The sequence below is a fragment of the Mustela nivalis genome, assembly GCF_964662115.1.
Source record: "Mustela nivalis genome assembly, chromosome: 4".
Lineage (NCBI taxonomy): Eukaryota > Metazoa > Chordata > Mammalia > Carnivora > Mustelidae > Mustela > Mustela nivalis.
The window spans coordinates 2,546,186-2,565,339 of record NC_139023.1 but is presented as its reverse complement, the minus strand read 5'-3'; the positions used below and the strand labels follow the sequence as shown (position 1 = coordinate 2,565,339).

Sequence of the window (19,154 nt, the reverse complement as noted above, 5' to 3'; positions counted from 1 at the left end):
TATTTGTGCCAATATTTGGTCAGGTGTGCATTTCCAGGGTAAGCCAAAATTCTGATAACCGTGGAAACTATTCAACTGAACTTTGTGAGCAATAATAATATATTTTTAAAATCATTTACTCTGTGGAGTTTCAAATATCTTATAGTAACTGTAGTTTTTACAATTACTTTTCCATTTTATTAAACAATAAAATATGCAGTATTAAGGTCTTTACAAAGGTATTTCCTGTCCAATAGATTATGTAAGTAGCAATCAAGTTTTTATAGTAGATTTTTTAGTTGACAACATGCCAGCAATGTCAAGACGACTAACAGCCTAAGCTTTAAAATATGACTTCTAATCCAATTATTTCTTGTAAAGGATAGTACATTTTAAAAATCTTTAATTTAGAACTAAATACTAGATAGAAAGATAAAATATACATAAATAAAATATATTTATTCTGATAAAATATACTTAGTTTTTTCTAATTCATGTGTATTCTAAGTCAAGATACCAAAGAACTATATGCTAAATAATATCATGTCAAATTTCTTTCATACAATGAGTTTTAGTTTTTTTTTTGTTTTTTTTTTTTTGTTTTTTTTTCAATTGACTTCTAAATTTTTTATTTTTTATAAACATATATTTTTATCCCCAGGGGTACAGGTCTGTGAATCACCAGGTTTACACACTTCACAGCACTCACCAAAGCACATACCCTCCCCAATGTCCATAATCCCACCCCCTTCTCCCAAACCCCCTCCCCCCAGCAACCCTCAGTTTGTTTTGTGAGATTAATAGTACTTGGATGGGAGTTTTAGTTTTATAAATGGAAGTTCAGGTGTATAATTCCTCTAATATTAAGCCTAATATTTCTTCACATGACTAACACTAGAATTTTTTGTATCAAAGTTTTTCATTTAAGTAATATATCTGTTAACGTTTTTAAAGTAGCTGAATTCATTAACTTAGATTAAAAACATAATTACATCCTGTGCCTTTCGAGGAGAACGTTTTTAGATACAAAGAGCCACTCAAATAATAGAATCTAATTGTTTTTCTTTATCAGGGCAATATAACATTGCTGTCTGGGGCATCAATTAATAAAGGATATTAAAATATTACCTCTTTTAATTAGAAATATAGTGCTAGTTAACTCAAGTTACCACATTTGATTGCTTTTGTAATTGGGAAAATATAAATGGATTCTGCTCTTACTGAAGTAGAGAGTGTCCTCGAGTGGAAATGTAAAAGTAAAATACACTTTCCCTGGCTCTGAGGCTCTGACCTGTTAAATGTTTTCATAGCATATATATATTTATTTATATATAATTGTGCCACCAACTCTGCTCCAACCAGGTGAAATTCTCAGTCAGAATATCATGGGTCATATTGCTTTTTGATGGAAATGAGTGGTTTATTTTATTATCTAGACTTTAAAGTTTTCTACTCTAAGTATTTTTACAGCCCATAATATTAAAAGAAGTCTGTAGAGAGGAAAAGAGTTATAGAAAAAGGGAAATACTTCGCCAACATGAAAGCTGATTTTAAAGATTTAAATATATTTTAACAAGAGTTCATTACTATAGTAGTTAATGAGTAGCTGGTTATGAATGATAGATAAATTTGTGAAATGAAAGATAAATTAAAATTTGGCTTTCTAGGTTTGTATGTGAAAATCATTTTATTTTGCGCATAAAAATAAAGGTTTATAATTTTTTCCACAGGAAATAAATTTCATTATACACTTTTTTTTTTTTTAAAGTGAGAGAGAGAGAGAGAAAGAGCACCAGTGGGGTGTCGGGCAGAGGGAGAGATAGAATGAGAATCCCAAGCAGGCTTCATGCTCAGGTGGAGCCTACCATAGTGCCTTACCTACAACCCTGAGATCATGAGTCTAAGTCAGGAGTTGCAGGTTTAACTGACTGAGACATCCAGGAGCCCCTCATTCTACCCATTTTAAATAAATATTTGTTCTGGTTATCTACTTCTGTAAAACACACCATAGCTTAAAAATCCACTTTGTTTGCTCGCATCTCTTGGGTTAGGACTTCAGGCAGGGGTTGGCTGGACAGCTGGTCTGTGTTTATTTGGTGACATCTAATGGGGCTGGAGCTAGAAGATTCACTTCCAAGATAGCTTCTTCACTGACATGTTTGGGGCCACAGTGATCTCCACGAGTCTCTCTCTCTCTCTCTCTTTCTTCTCCAACCGGCAGCTCATTCTCCAGGGCCTCTTCAGCTTGGGCATTTCACAGCATGGTGGTCTCAGTGTACTTGACTTTCTTAAGTGGCATTTGGCTTCTAAGACAGTGCATTCCAAGAGAGGGAGAGAAGATGCCAGTTCAGTTACAAGCTAGATTCAGAACTGGCACAGTGTTTTTTCCCTGTATTCTGTTGTTCAAAGTAGTCAGACTGAAGGAGGTGGAGAAGAAAAGTCTAGTCCTCTTGCTAGGAGAGATGACATGGGAAGTACCTGTAGAATGGGAGATAATATTGCTTCCATTTTGGAAAATACAATCCAGCATAATGTCTAGTAAATATTTAAAGAGCATTGGTCTACATGGACGTTTTATGATTTATATACTCGGGATGCTTACGTATTTGATCTGATCTGCACATAGGGAGAGACAAGTGAAGACAAAAGAGACGCAGAATTTAAATGTTAAGGCACATGTCCCCAAATTTACTACCCCAGCTATCTCTGTTTTGATCCATGCAGTGATGGTAATGGTAATGATAACGATAACGAAAGTAGATCTATTAACTGAGCACCTTCTGTGCACCATGCAGTATGCAAAGAACTTTTCATGAATTGTTTCAGAGCCCACAGCAATCCTGTTACATTATGTACTGTTATCAGTGCTCTCTCTCCCCCTTCCCCCCCCCCCCTCTCTCTCTTTTTTAAGATTCTGGGATCATTCTGGGTTGCCATAATGCTACACTGGCAGCAATCAGACGTTTTTATCAGTGTTGAATTTGTCTAGTGTTTTTTACTTTTTTAACCTGCATTTTGACATCAGTCAGAGCGAGATCATCTTATAAATAGTTCTGTACATGGTATTTTGCTTTAAAAAAAAAAATATATATATATATATATATTTTTTTTTTCAGAGAAAGAGAAAGCGCACAGGCAAGGGGAGCAGTAGACAGAGGGAGAAGCAGGCAAGGAGGGGCAAGGAGCCTCATGCGGGACTTAATCCCAAGACCCTGGGTCATGACCTGAGCCGAAGACAGATATTTAACCCACTGAGCCAACCAGGTGCCCCTAGACAGTGTTAATAAGTTTAAAAAAAAAGTTGGAGTCCTGTTATTATAAAAATAAGTGTGCTAACAGAACATAGGAAAGGTTAGAAAGAAAAAAAAACATTTGTTAAGTAAAGAATAAACTAAAGAGAGCATAGGTGCAAATAAGTTCCATGCACAGTGGTTTAGGAGAGATAAAAGACATAAAGAAGAAAATTGAAAATCACACAGAATGAAGAGTTTTAAAAAAAACTTGAATGAATTAATAGAGGATAGATCAAGACTAGATAAAAGGATGATGAACATGGGAAAAAAGATATGCAATTGGTGTCCCTAGAGAAGGAAAAACAAAGCAAAAGCATAGAATTAAAACTAAGCATTGTACTTTAAGGAAACTCTCTGAAATAAAATATTTGAAATGATGTATTGAGAGGGCAAATTAAATTTCTGGGAAAAAATACAAAATAGCCAACAAGACATGGTCTAGAAAAATGGAATTTAAGGAAAAAGGGAAAAAAGCCCTGGGAAAAAAGGCAAAAAGGCCAAGACATATTGGGAAAGACACTCAGTTTGTCATCAAAATTTTCAGTGTTTTGTGCCTGCAAATAGTTTAGTAACATTTAAGAGACTCAAGAAAAGAAAATATGAACCAAGGATTCTATACCCAGCCACACTAAACTTCCTGTCTAAGGCCTGCAAGCATGCTATCAGGCAAGAACTCAGGCACTATTGCTCCTGTGAGACCTCTGTGGAAATTAATTAGAGAATGTGTTTCAGGCCCCCAAAGTGACCAGGAAGACACCTACCAAAGGAGTTGTTGTAAACATTAAATATATATTTATCTGTAAAACTAAGATTAAATGGGATATAAGGGAGACAGCATAGTATAAAAATGATATGTGCATTGATAATACAGATATAGTAACTATCAAAAATAAGGGGAAGTAAGCAAAAAACAGAATAAGTTCACTAACTTCTGTATAGGTATTAACCGAGAGTAAAAGGCGTATTATTTCAAATTAGATGTTTAGGGATAGGAAAGAATAGAAGAAAAAGTACTGGTAGTGAAATTTTATTTTTTCTTAGTAGGAAAAATGAACATTGGTTCAAAAAAAGGGGAAACGAGTTTCATATAAAGTAATCATTTGAGCGAACTATAAACCTGTTAGTGCCAGGAAATATATAGAGGAAAATGTAACAACATGGACTTCTTTATGAAAAATTTTCTGTGTGTGCATTTATGATGATACGACTCCGTACCCGTCTGTGTATGTATAGAGCACACCTAAAGCAACATGGAAAAACTAAGGCCTCTCTTACCAGTCATCACTATGTCTAAATGAACTTAATTGAATCATAAGGAAAAGTTTTTATTTTATACAAAGATACATCTAAATTAAAGAGCTACAGAAATGTATAAATAAATAGAAACACAGGTATTTTAGACAAACAGAAGTAAAGCATAAGAGTTACAATTCTGATATCTAACAAATTAGCATTCAGTTTGAAAAGCCACTAACAGACAATGAAGGATAAATTATAATGTCTCAAGCTATATAGTTCACAATTGTAGAAACAAGAGTTTTAGTAATTACTCAGTTAATTGCCCAATAACACAGATTTATAAAGTAGAAACCACTGTAGAGAAAATGATAGATAGCAGAAATGCTAATAAGAGATTTTAACACATTCTCTCAATCTAAAACAGAGTAAATGGGCAAATATTCATTAAAAAGATAAAAGACAATATAATTAATTAGGTATTTTTATAAATGCATACTCAGTTCTAAACTCTGATAGAAAGACTTTCTCTTCTGAAGTCTACAAGTAACATTCTCCAAGCTGGACTATATCTTGCCCACACATGGATACCACAAAAAAAAAAAAAAAAATTCCCCTTAATTACTCCGCCTCCCATAACTACAAAGAGACCACAGTTCAGTAAGACAACATTAATAACAAAAGCAATGAAAAGTCTTTTAAAGTGGAGCATTAAAAAGCATCTAATTAAAAACTCTTTGATCAAAGGGGAAGCAAAGAAAGAAATACTAGAAGTTCTTAAAAATAAGAATCCTGAAGGGCGCCTGGGTGGCTCAGTCGGTTAAACATCTGCTTTTGGCTCAGGTCATGATCCTGGGCTCCTGGGATCCAGCCCTGCAGGGAGCTCTCAGTTCAGCAGGCAGCCTGCTGCTTTTTCCTCTGCCTGCAGCTCCCCCTGCTTGTGCTCTCTCTCTCCCCCTCTGTCAAATAAACAAAATATTTAAAAAAAAAAAAAAAAGGGTAGTGAATATACAACTATCAGACTCTATGGGAAATAGTTAAAGCAGTTTTCAGAGAAAAATATAATAGCCCTAAATATCTATATCATGAAAATGAAAAAATAAAAATGAATTAAGCACCCAATTAAAAGAATAGAAATAAGATTACATGGTACCCCCAAAAAAGAAAAAAAAGAAGATATTAATTTAAAAATTTGAAATAAATGAGTAAGAAAAAAGTGTGGAGTAAATCCAAATGTTAATTCTTTGGGAAAAAACGTAAAATAGTCAAACTACTGGCTAACCCAATTAAGATAAAAGGGAAAAGCTACAAATACATAGGGTAAGAAATGATTAGGAGGGGTATAACTATGAAAACAGAAGACTTTAAAAAGTCAAGAGACTAGTTTATACAACAATATAAAAGAAATTTGTAAACACAAGATGACATTGATAAATTTTGTAGATAAACACAACTCTCCAAAACAGGCCAGAGTAGAAATTACTAACTGTCCGAATAAATCAGTTATTATAGATAAAAATAGAGTAAGTGGTACACAGAATGATAGTTTTTGAGTTCAATTGGATGATCAGACTCATCAAACACATGGTTTTAATCTAATACTACATTTAATTAATTTAATATAAAACTTAGGACTGGAGGTATGGCAAGTAGAGTGAGTATCTTCCCGTCTTTGGAAGTGTAGCAGGAATTCATGTTCACAATGTCTGCAGGAGCTGGTGCGCACTTGGGCTACCATGATGCAGAGAACCGGCAGACCCAGTTCCATGCTGGTCATTTGTACCATGCCAGTCAAGCCAGCCGTCTTTAAAATCACAAGCTATGACATTTAGAAACTGAAGATAATCCTGGTATGTGGTCATCAGTGTTTGAGTGTTTTTATTTTTTTAATGGTCAGACAATTTATTAATAAAATCCATTTGAAGAAAAGTAAATAACAAAAAACATCCACCAAAAAAAAAAAAAAAATCACACCACCTATAAAAAAGAACCAGCAATGAGAGGGGCTAGTTTTACCAGATATTAAAACATAATTTCTGTTTTCAAAATAATGTGATACAATCAGACAAAGCACTGAAACAAAATAGGAAACACAGAAACAGGCCCAAGTGTATACGGAAAGACATCATCTCAAATCAATGGAAAAAAGAAAGACGGATTTTTAAATAATTGGTGTCGGGATAACTGAATATCCAAATGGAAAAAGTTGAAATAGGATCAATTCATCCCACAGTACATCAGGGTTAATGTCAAGGAATTAGAGAGATAAATGTTAAAACAAATGAATAAAAAAGAAAACTTTCAAGTTCTAGAAGAAAGTATAGATGGATTCCTCTATAATTGTTGATTCAGAATCCATAGTAAGGGAATGATTTGTAACACTTACAAATTATTTTAATGACATACAAATGAAACATTTTCTGGGTAAAATGCACCATAAGCAAAGTAGAATGACAACTGAAAAGAGCTGGGGAAAATATTTGCGACTTACATCACAGAGAAGAGCTAAAAGTCTTCATGTTTAAAGAAGAAAATAGAGAAGAAAGAGGCCAGTGAAACTATAGAAAAATGAGGTATCAACATACAGTTTAAAGAAAAAGAAGTGCAAATGATTTCTATATATGAAAATATGTTCACTTCTCTTTATAAGATAATACACAGTTATACTGAGTTTCTCTTGTACTAGACCAGCACAAATCTAAAAGATTTACAATATACTTTGTTAATGAGGCTTTGCAGAAACTGAACTTTACTATTATAAATTGTAGGGAGGACTGCACAATGTCCCAGCCCCACTGAAGGGAAATTTGGTAATATTTAACTAAATAAAATATTCATGTACTCTTTGAACAGCAATCCTACTTCTAGGAATATATCCCCAAAATATAGTGGCAGTAACATGAAATGACCTATACACAAAGCTAAATGCTAAAGCAGTATTTATCATAGCAAATAACAGGAAGCAAACCAGTGACCATCAGTGGCTAAGTGACTGAAAGGTGGTATATTCCTACAGTGGAGTACTATGCAACTATAAAAAGTAGTGGAAATGTCTCTTAGTACATGGTATAATTCCCTGAACATAACATGAAGTGAAAAGCCAAGTTTGAGGAAAATATGTAGAGGAGGCTACCATCGACAAAAGTAAATACCTAGCTAGCTAGCTAGGTGACAGATAGATAGGCTTGTATTAAAAATAGATACAGTTAATGGGGCATCTGGGGGGCTCAGTGGGTTAAACCTCTGCCTTTGGCTGAAGTCATGATCTCAGGGTCCTGGAATTGAGCCCTGCATCGGGCTCTCTGCTGCACAGGGAGCCTGCTTCCTTCTGTCTCTGCCTGCCTCTCTGCCTACTTGTGATCTCTCTGTCAAGTAAATAAATAACAATCTTTAAAAAAATAGTAACAGTTACAAAATCAATTTAAGGATACTTAAAATAATGATGCTCTATGAAGGGAAAGAAATGAGAGAGAGACAAATCAAGAAACAGACTCTTATCTGTAGAGAACAAACTGATGGTCACCAGAGGGTAGGTGAAGGGGATGGGTGAAACAGATGATGGGGTTTAAGGAGTAGGTTTGTGATGAGCACTGGCTCATGTATGGAGGTGTTAAATCGATATATTACACACCTTAAACTAATGTAATACCATCTGTTAACTCACTGGAATTAAAAATAAAATGTTCTGTACAGAAGGGAGAGAATAGAATAGGGTACATAAAACTGGGGGAGATGAAAACGAGATCTTTCTCAATTTCTAAATTCTAAATTTAATTTTAGAATTCTGAGCATGTTATTTATGTAACTATAAGCAAAATTTGAAATCTTTTTCAAATTGAAATAATATCAACAGTGAACCTAACTGTGTATCTAGTTGGTATCAGAGCACACAGCAAGCACCTTTATCAGCGGGCGGTCTAAAAGCATGGCAGTCTGGCCATTCATCCCCAGAGGTGTATACACTAAGAAGAAGAAGATCTGCAGAAAGTCTTAAAGTGTTTTCAGTAAACATATTGGTGATGATACTATTGGCAATTTTGAGACTATATTTGTGAAAAAACAAATGAGTTATTATGCTGGCATTTTTGAACCTCAAGGTTTTTGGTTTGGGTGAAAGACTGTGGTGACGAGAATACATTTTACACTTGAGAGTGTCCTTATCGGAGCGTCCCGTCACATGGGGCTCTTGTGCATTCGTTCACGTCCACACCTGCCGTGGGCTGCTGCTCTCCCTCAGTGACTGAACGTGACAGGGATGTCAGCGTAGACCCGTGAATCTTTATTGGCAGAGTTTGGTTCAAGGACATGGCTTTGCTGAACCTTCCTTAGATGGCACCGCAGGCTGGGTTGCTTCCAACCACCCTCTCACCTCCCTTATCTCTGTCTCTGTCCCTGTCCCTCATTTTTTCATTTTTTTAATTTCTTTTCAGCGTAACAGAATTCATTGTTTCTGCACCACACCCAGTGCTCCATGTAGTACGTGCCCTTTGCAATACCCACCACCTGGTTCCCCAACCTCCCCCCAACCTTCACAACCCTCAGATTGTTTTTCAGAGTCCATAGTCTCTCATGGTTCACCTCCCCTTCCAATTTCCCTCTGTCCCTCAGTTTTTTTTCTTTTTTTTTTTTTTTTATGGTGCGATTCTTTTTTTTTTTTTTATTAATTTTTTATTTTTTATAAACATATATTTTTATCCCCAGGGGTACAGGTCTGTGAATCACCAGGTTTACACACTCCACAGCACTCACCAAAGCACATACCCTCCCCAATGTCCATAATCCCACCCCCTTCTCCCAAACCCCCTCCCCCCAGCAACCCTCAGTTTGTTTTGTGAGATTAAGATTTTTAAGTTGTCTCCTCTTTTCTAAACTCTCCTTGTCACTAGAGGTCAGACTTAACCTCTTAATACTGCTGGCTTTATTAAAGGAGGAACTCAGGGGTTCATACAGAGGGGTCGTGCAGCAAGCCTTCCTAACAGTCTTCCTCAGGTATCTTTCTCCCCAGAGTCTCACCCCACACATCCCTTCTGCCCCACAGCCCTCCCTCATCCCTTTGCTCTTCTGCTCCGAGCCCCCACTCTCCTGTGTGACAGTCCCTGCCATCTCGTGTGGCTGTTGGCACGGGCAGTATGGGCTCCTGTTCTGACTGCTTTTCCCTGGTGAGAAGTCACCCCGTGCAACCCCATTCCATCAGATTCTTCGGCTCCTTAGATGGAATCTTTCAAATATATGAACTAGAGACACACACACGTAGAGATTAGGCATGTACGACCTGACGATGTGAAGCCTGAAGGCCCTCACCTTTCTAAAACACGTTTTTGCTCAGTGTTTTCTGGGGCGATGAGGCTGATTGCCACAGGGAGAGACTGGAGGCAGATATTCCAGACAAAAGCTTACTTTCTTTGTTTCCTGCTTTCTCCTTGGCTTTCACTGTACAAGCAGAAGATCAGGAAGTCTATTTCAGATCAGGTAAGAGACTTAGAGGCCTCCCAGTAGAGAGTAGAACTAAAGTTATATTTGAATGTATTTGCAGAATAAAACCACATTTAGAGACTAAGAATATTCATTTCCTCTCTAAGCATTACTATTATTATTATTATTATTATTATTATTATTATTATTTGGTCCCCCTTAAAGTGTGAGAACATCTTTTATTTTTTTAATTTAATTTTATTTTTTCAGTGTTCTAAAATTCATTGTTTATGCACCACACCCAGTGCTCCATGCTATACGTGCCCTCCTTAGTACCCACCACCAGGCTCACCCATCCCTCTCCCTTTCTCCCCTCCAAAACCCTCAGTTTCTTTCTCAGAGTCCACAGTCTCTCATGGTTCATCTCCCCCTCCAATTTCCCCCAACTCCCTTCTCCTCTCCATCTCCCCTTGTCCTCCATGCTATTTGTTATGCTCCACAAATAAGTGAAACCATATGATAATTGACTCTCTCTGCTTGACTTATTTCACTCAGCATCATCTCTTCCAGTCCCGTCCATGTTGCTACAAAAGTTGAGGATTCGTCCTTTCTGATGGAGGCATCATACTCCATAGTGTATATGGACCACATCTTCCTTACCCATTCGTCCGTTGAAGGGCATCTTGGTTCCTTCCACAGTTTGGCGACCGTGGCCATTGCTGCTATGAACATTGGGGTACAGATGGCCCTTCTTTTCACTACATCTGTATCTTTGGGGTAAATACCCAGGAGTGCAATTGAAAGGTCATAGGAAAGCTCTATTTTTAATTTCTTGAGGAATCTCCACACTGTTCTCCAAAGAGGCTGCACCAACTTGCATTCCCACCAACAGTGTAAGAGGGTCCCCCTTTCTCCACATCCTCTCCAACACGTTGTTTCCTGTTTTGTTAATTTTGGCCATTCTAACTGGTGTAAGGTGATATCTCAATGTGGTTTTGATTTCAATCTGAAGTGTGAGAACATCTTAACCTACCGTGTTTAGGAATTAACTAGAAATTTACCAGATGTACCAAAAAAGAAGAGTTCAGGGATACTTTCTCAGACAGGGCAGGCCATTTTGTCCCTTCAAAGAAAAGCACAGCTTGTCATACAGGGGGGAGTAGAGTCTGACTGATGGAAGATACCACAGATTTTAGGACTCTCCCCCTTGGGTTTTCTTCAGAATAGAGGACGAAAAGGAACATCCGTCTTGTGTGCATCCTAGCACTTCTCGTCTTTCTTCTGTGTGCTTCCAACAGTTGAAACTTCTTCCCAAAGATGCTGGTAGTTTTACTGTGCATTTGGTAATTTATAAACTCTTTGACATGCAAAAGGGGCCGGCATGGGGGGAGTTACGCCATTTATCTTAATGAAAATTTGATTCTCATTCCTCCTTACCAATAAATGAATCTCATTTCTCCAGAAGTCTTTTTCTTTTCTGAAAGTGATTAGAATATAAATTGATGACCTTGTGGAAATTTCATAGAAATCGCAGTATATAGTGTAAAAGTTCCTAAACCATAAGTCTTTCTAAATATAATTCTGATCGACCTAACCTCTAAGGAAAATTGTTTCAATTAAATTAGAAAGAAGGGGAGGAAGGAAGGAAGAAAAAAAAAAAAAAGCCACCAGGAATAGTTTACAAGAAAATACAGGAGAGTAAAAAACCACACATTGGATTTAGCTCCACTGTTTTTCCCTCTTAGATCTTTTAAAAACATAATCCCTTAGATATTAAAGATAGATTCTCCTGTTGAAATAATGCTCAAAGGAAAGGACTTGAAATGGTTCACTGGTTACTTTTATTCCTTCTATACAATATTTGGTATACATGTAGATTTTGGAGGACATAGAATTTAGAAAAATATATGTATAACAAAACAAAAGAAATCAGAAAAATGAATATTAAGAACACAGTGAGATACTAGTACAAATACAGTGAGTTGGTTAAGAGAAGAGAGTGGTTACTAGAAGCAAACTGTGCCGGTACCTGTCCTTGGACTTCCAGCCTCCAGACACGTGAGAAAATAAATTTCTATTGTTTAAGACACCCAATCTATGGCATTTTGTTATAGCAACCCAGATTGATAATACAGAACAATCTACAATAATACACTGAAAGGAGGAATGCGAAAATGTTTACCAATGTTAAAGAAATTTATAAAATACTATTTGACAATGAAACAAGATGGAATTGGGAGGGAGACAAACCATAAGTGACTCTTAATCTCACAAAACAAACTGAGGGTTGCTGGGGGGAGGGGGTTTGGGAGAAGGGGGTGGGATTATGGACATTGGGGAGGGTATGTGCTTTGGTGAGTGCTGTGAAGTGTGTAAACCTGGTGATTCACAGACCTGTACCCCTGGGGATAAAAATATATGTTTATAAAAAATAAAAAATTAAAAAAAATACTATTTGAAAAGAAGCAGGATTTTTTTTTCCTCCTAATTTATGTAACAAACAAAACAAAAAAGATATTATATTGTCCTGGAGAAAATATACAAGACAAAGCAACAGGTGCCCTACATCAAAGTACAGTAGAAATATGTCTCCCATATTTAATACTCAAGTAAGTTGTCTAAAAATCCATACATTATGATAAATAAAATCATATTTTTATCAAGTTTGAAAATAATATTCCATTTTGCCCTAAAAAATAAAATTTATATTATTTGAGACCACAAAAATCCAGGCATATAGTTTTGTCAGTAAATTTATCCATGGAAAATAAAACTATTTCTGAAAACTGCTTTTTCATAGATGTGTGCTTATTTCCTAACAAGATAATATTGTAAAAGTTTTATAATAAACTTACTCATCCATTACATTTTACTATACTCTCCACTAAATTTTTCCGAAGTGAGTGTACAAAATCATCATTTCAAAGTAATTGAGGCACAGAGAAGTTGAATTACATATTCAAACAAGTGCAGATGAATTGAATATAAATTCTAGAATTATTAAATATAGGCTATGCCGGATGTCACTGGCTAGAAATCAAACCTACCTCTGAACAAGTTATTCTAGTCTAGAATTGGAGTGATGATTATGGCTGATTGGCTTTCCACAGAGGTTTCAAGACCACCAGCCTCTGATAACTCCTAGGGGCGCCTCCTGATGAAGCTTACATACCTCACAGTACCCCCATTCCTGTTACTTTAGGTTTCCTCTTACCAGTGAGTTCTCATTGTTTTCTGTTAAAGTTCTGCGGCATCAAATGATGTTTTGCTATATTTTGTGGCTTCAGAATAGTAAAATAAATCCTTGGGGTTGGTGATATTTAAGTTAAAAACTGAACGCCGACTGATTATCATCAAGTTCATCTCTAAAGTGGAAATAAACATGTCCTCCCTTAAGGTTTGATTTGAAGATAATTGAAAGTATTTGTGAAATACCTAGCATAGAGAATAGTATGAAGACTGCCCAATAGATAAAAAAGCATTGCTATTAAGACTGATTTAATCTCAAATTTGATTTAGTGTTTATCTAGAAACTGCTTATTAGAACACATCACAATGATTATTCAAACCTTGCCTATTAGAAAATGCCTAATTTTACATTTAAAATTCTGAGATGATTAATAACTCATGAGTATTTACTGAAAGACTTAGTAATCTTTAAAGTAAGTGACCTCTTAAGAAAATAACGTATGGAAATATTTCTATTTTAACAGTTTTTCATTTTTTCTCTTTTGTTATTTACTCTTTTTGAGTGTTAATCCAGTAATATAACTATGTGTGATGACACAAACAACATAATTAAATCATAAAACCAGAAGTCTAATTGTTGAGGATTAAGGATTTATTTAGGCCCATTCATGTAGGATTATATAAATGCCTTTAGCTAATGATTAAACACGATTGGTGGAAATTAACTCATCCATATAATTTTTACCCCATTTTGAAAGTGTAGTGGATTGTAAACAGAAAAGATGGAGTATTTGTCTTTATAAAACTTATAACCCTAATATTTTGTAATGGACCTACTTCACTTCTTGAGGAAGTGACTCCTTTTGTGATATTTATTTAAGCAAGTTTTCTCAGGTCACTGACTGTTAAATAAATCTAGTTAAGTAAGAGTAATGCATGTTAAAGATTTAAGAATTCCTTACCACACACTGCATTAGCTTTCTTGCCCAATATTTCCACTTGCTGAGAAGTTTCCGGTTCTCAGATGTAGCATGCTGTAATAATTGATTATTTATATAACTTTTTGACTCTGCTGCACATAGCTTAGGAGGTCTAGCCCTTACCCTCTCTGTTCCCAGTTTGTATAACAAAAGTACTTTTATCTTTCTCATAGAGGTTATAGAAAATAATATGTCTATGTATATAAGACTTGAATAATAATAAAAAAGAGGAATGGTATGATTTTAATATATTGTCAGTATAATAGCCATCTCCAGAACTTATTTATTTTAATATTGCCTCTTTTGAATTCTTTTTTTTTTTTTTAAGATTTTTTAAAGAAGTCATCTCTATACCTAATGGGGCTCGAACTCACAACCCTGAGATCAAGAGTCTCATGCTTCATCAACTGAGCCAGGCAAACACCCTGTAGTCTTAAAGTTTCTTTTTATCTAACAGAAATGACTCAACCTAGTTTCTTTCCTTTTTGCCTTTTTTATATCCTCATAGAGGTAAGATTAATGTTCTATGTCAGTAAAGAAATTGGTTTAGGTTTCTCATATTTTAAATTTCTTATGTTAAATAAATAAACTGTACTTAAATTATAAATAATCTAAAATTATTATGGGTAATGAGAGGTATAAATAAATTTGCATGGTATGATTAAAAAGAATAAAACAGACATGTAAATGAAATTAACTCTATCTGGCTTGAGTATTGATAAAGGCATGTATGATATTTATAGACTTGATTCTAATTATTCATAAATATAGATTCTATAACTGTATAATAATTTGAGGAATGTAGTAAGTTATAATAATTGTATATGGTTTATAATGATTGTGTATATAATTTTTGTGTTACAAGGACATTATCACTTGGAATAAAGAAGTGTGGTTTTTGGCCCTTGAATGTTTTTGATAGATTTGTTTTCTAATGTACTATAACTAAGACCTGCTTTTTTATAGGACATTAACAAGTGCTGGTAAAGACCTGCAAGATAATTTTCTGAAGGCTCTGGCAGTGAGAGAAGAAGACAATCGCAACGGAAAAGTGAGCGTGAGTACATTTCATCCAATAGCTAAAAATGTATACATTAAAGGCACAGTTGGTATTAATAATACAAGTTTTAATTCTTCCTTGAGAAGTGATGCATGAGGGATATAATATGGCTCTTTGTCGTATATATTATACAAAGTATGTGGGAAAAAATTTTATTCCCACTTACGTCTATAGAAGTACCCACTTGGTGAAAAAAAAATGATTTCCTACAACTATTGTAGAGAAAATGCATTGGGATGGTGGTTGTCGTCTTCAGCATTGTGCTAGTCTTATGTTGAAACTTGCTACTTCTTTTCAGCTCAGCCTCCTAGTACAGTCCTCCAAGTCACATCATCCACTGTCCCCCAAGCTTTGCCCTGTCCCTACCTGATTTGATTTTGTGGTACCTTCAGAGGAGAGTCCTGTAGTGTGCCTTGTAATCCTGCCCTGGGAGATGTGGTAGAAACCACATAATGGAGGGATACAACTTTTGATCATCCAAGGAGAATATGGTCTTGCTTTATTAAAATGTGTGCTAAATCAAATATGTAGTTTTTAATGTTATTTGGAATGTGTATTTACTTTTATCTTTTGTTAATATAGTATTAGTGATAAAAGTCTTCTGTAGGTTTTAAAAAGGTTCTAAGTCAAGGATTAAAAAAAGCAAATACTCATGCTCAAACTGTAATAAATGTCTTACAGAAAAATAATCAGAAGTAGTGTGATGAAAAGTTTAAAACAGCAACAGAAAAATATGTATATAAGGTGGTCTATTTTACCAAGGTTTTCTCGAAAAATAGTTGGAATTTTTCCAACAGGACTCTTGAAAATTTCACATGCAGACAAAATCCTCAATATACTTCATAGAGAGAAAAATTCATACTTTAGTTAGATAATTTAATAGAATGAACTGAGCTTGAAATCAGGGAAAGCTTCTTGGGGAAGATGGACAAGTGAGACTGAAGAAGTGAAGTTGGAAATATGGATAGCGACTAGACTCTGGAGGGCCTTCTAAATTACAACAGAAAAGTTTAAAATTTATCTGACTCTTAATAGAAAGAGCAGCTACAAAGGCAAAACATAGCACGTCATAGGGAATTATGATAAGGACTTTTGGGAAGGGACCTACGATCATTAATGATCAAACAAGATAAGGATTATGAAAGCTTTCATAGAAATTTAAAATATATACTTGACAAGAACAAATTTCATCTACTCCATAACCTGATTCTATAAGGTTGAAAAAATGGCCCATGACTAGACAGTAAACTAATAAATCAATAAATACAAATAGCTTTAGAGACCCTAAATCCACATTTTAACCACAGTGGTATACTTCCTCTCAAAAATATCTTCTTAAGTCTTTCTCTCCTCTTGGTATTTCTTTTAACAATGAGTGACAGACTCATCCACTCATCTACCCAGATAGAAGCACGTCAGTTACTGTAGACTCCCTACTCTCTCTCACTCGAACGAACCACTAATTTCTCCAAAATATAAATCAAATTACTTCAGTTTTCACCATCTCAACTATCACTTACTTTGATTCAAACTACCATTATATCTTAAGGAAATTACTATAATAGTCTCCTAAATGATACACCTATGTATTTTCTTACCCAGCTCCCATTCACGTGCCAATCACTCAATAGATTTTCTTGTGCACCCGCTCACACCTGAAACTGTTTTTGTTCCTGGGACACTGGGGTACAAGAGAATTGAAGACCTTAAAGAGTTTACATTTTAGAGAGGGAAATAGGAAATAAGTAAGCAAAATGGAAGTGGAAAAATTAACTACATCTCTGGATAGGTACTATGGAGAACATAAAAGTAGAAAATCGAGTAGGAAGAGATTGACTAGAGTGATTGGTTGATTTAGCTAAGGTATACAGGAAAATCACTTCGAGGAGGTGACATCTGTTGGGACTTCAATGACATGAAGAAGATAGCCATAGAATTTGAAGGGAGAGATATCCCAAATAGAAAAGGATTTGAGAGGGAGTGACATCCCAAGAAAAAGGAACAGCCTCTTAAAAACTCCTGAGATAATCGCAGTCCTGACATACTCAAAAGATGGTAAGAAGACCAGAATGGCTGTTATATATTTATTGAAAGAGATTATAGAGACAGGTGAGATCAGAGAGGAAATCAGGAGCCAGTTCATAGGGATTTTAAGGAATTTTGGTTTTGTTCTTTAATTTTAATTTTTATATTCTTCTGTGTTAAACTAGACAGTCAATGGAAAATTTGAATAGAGAAGTGACCTAATCTTGTTTACACTTTAGAAAGACTGATCTTACTGCTGTGTGCAGAGTGGAAGATGTGGGAAGCAGGTCTCCAGAGAGGTAAAGATTTAAGATAGGGAGCTTTTGTAATCAACCAACAAGAGACAAAACTCAACAACAGGTTGGTGCTAGCAGAGATGGAGTGAAGTTACTGAATCGTGTCTGTGTTTCAGAGGCAGAACAAATAGGACTCATTGATGTATCTGATGTGGAATGTTAAAGAAAGGAAGGTAGGACAACTACTTAGTTTTTGGCTTGAACAAGGGGTAAATGTTGGTGGTACTCACTGTGACAGGAGAACTACTGAGGAATGCTGATTTCAGTAATCAATAATGAAATTGTGCTGTGTTGGCAGTATTAACTTTGTGACACTTATTAGATACTCAAGCAAAGAAGCTGATTGTCTTTTATACATATTGCTTTGGAGCTTAGAGGAGAAGTCTTGGTTAGAATATAAATCTGAAACACACCAATATCTAAGTGGTATGTAAAGTTGTGGGCTTGCAAATATTTGTGTCGGTAAAAGAATGAGGTTCTATGACAGGTCTTTATGGTACCCAACATTTAGAGATCCAGAATGTGTGAAAGAGCCAGCAACCAACTGATCCTGTGAAGGAGCAAGTAGGAGAAAAGTCAGGTGGGAGCCATGCTCCAAACTGGAAGAAGAAACAATTTCAAGGGAAAGAATGCTCAGCATGTCAGATGCTGCTGAGAGGTTAGATAAGGTGATGCATTCGTTTCCCCTGGCCGCCATAACAAATTACTCTAAACTGGGGGCTTAAAACAGTAGGAACTTATTTTTCATAGTTCTGGAGGCCAGAAGTCTGAAATTAAGATGTTGGCAGAACCCTGTTCTCTCTGAAGGATCTATGGGAGAATCTCTTCTTTGCTTTTCCCTTAGTTTCTGGTGTTCCTGGAAATCACCGGTGTTCTTGGGTTTGTAGATCTGTCACTCTAATCTGTGCCTCCATCATCTTGTGCATTCTCCCTCTGTACCTGTGTTCTGTCTTCTGTTCTTATAACAACACTAATCATATTGGGTCCTCCTCCCCAATTGGGTATGGCCGAGTCAGTTTTATTACATCTGTAAATATCTTATTTCCAAATAAGGTCATATTCATAGGTACCAAGGGTTAAATCCTCAACATGTCTTTTGGGGAGGAACAAAATTCAGCCTATAACAAATGATAAAAAGTTTGTCATTGTTTTTGGCTACGTAAATGTCATTGTTACATTGGTGAGGGCTGTTTCAATGAAGGGTATGGGCAAATGTCTCATTGGAGTAGGTAGAAAAAAGAAAAAAATATGTAAATGAAAATGAAGAGAAACAACGGGTTTTTTTTAATGATTTTTGCAGTGAAGGATAGTGTAGACATTGAGTGACAGCTGGAGCTGGAGCCCAGGAAGTTTGTTTTGTTGTGTTTTAATATAAGATGGATAATGTTAGCCCGTGTTTTATGTTAGCGGGAAGGATCAAGTAAGTATCGAGAGAGGTATGGATGATGTAGGGGAGAAAGGAAACAAGTGCTGGAAATAAGTCCTTAAACAGAAGATGGAATCTAGAACACTAGGAAAGAATTTACCTTTGAGAGGGGCAGAAGCCACCCTTAAAGTTATAGGGAGAAGAAAGAGTCTGTAGGCACATGTGCTAAGTAGGTTGGTGAATTTGGGTTTGGGACAATAAGAGAGCTCTGCTGTGAGTATACATGTTTTCTCTGCATTGTTCCTCTGAATGATCTTT

The 19,154-nt window shown here is 35.7% G+C and overlaps 1 protein-coding gene across 2 annotated transcripts in view; it reads left to right on the top strand.

Annotated features, from left to right (window-relative positions):
• CFAP299 (cilia and flagella associated protein 299) overlaps nt 1-19,154 on the top strand; it is a 598,310-nt gene that overhangs the window by 208,092 nt on the left and 371,064 nt on the right. For both annotated transcript variants that reach the window (XM_082726526.1, XM_082726527.1), the window contains exon 3: nt 15,056-15,146. In XM_082726526.1, coding sequence (XP_082582652.1) covers nt 15,056-15,146 — 91 coding nt within the window. The remainder of the gene's footprint in view (nt 1-15,055; nt 15,147-19,154) is intronic.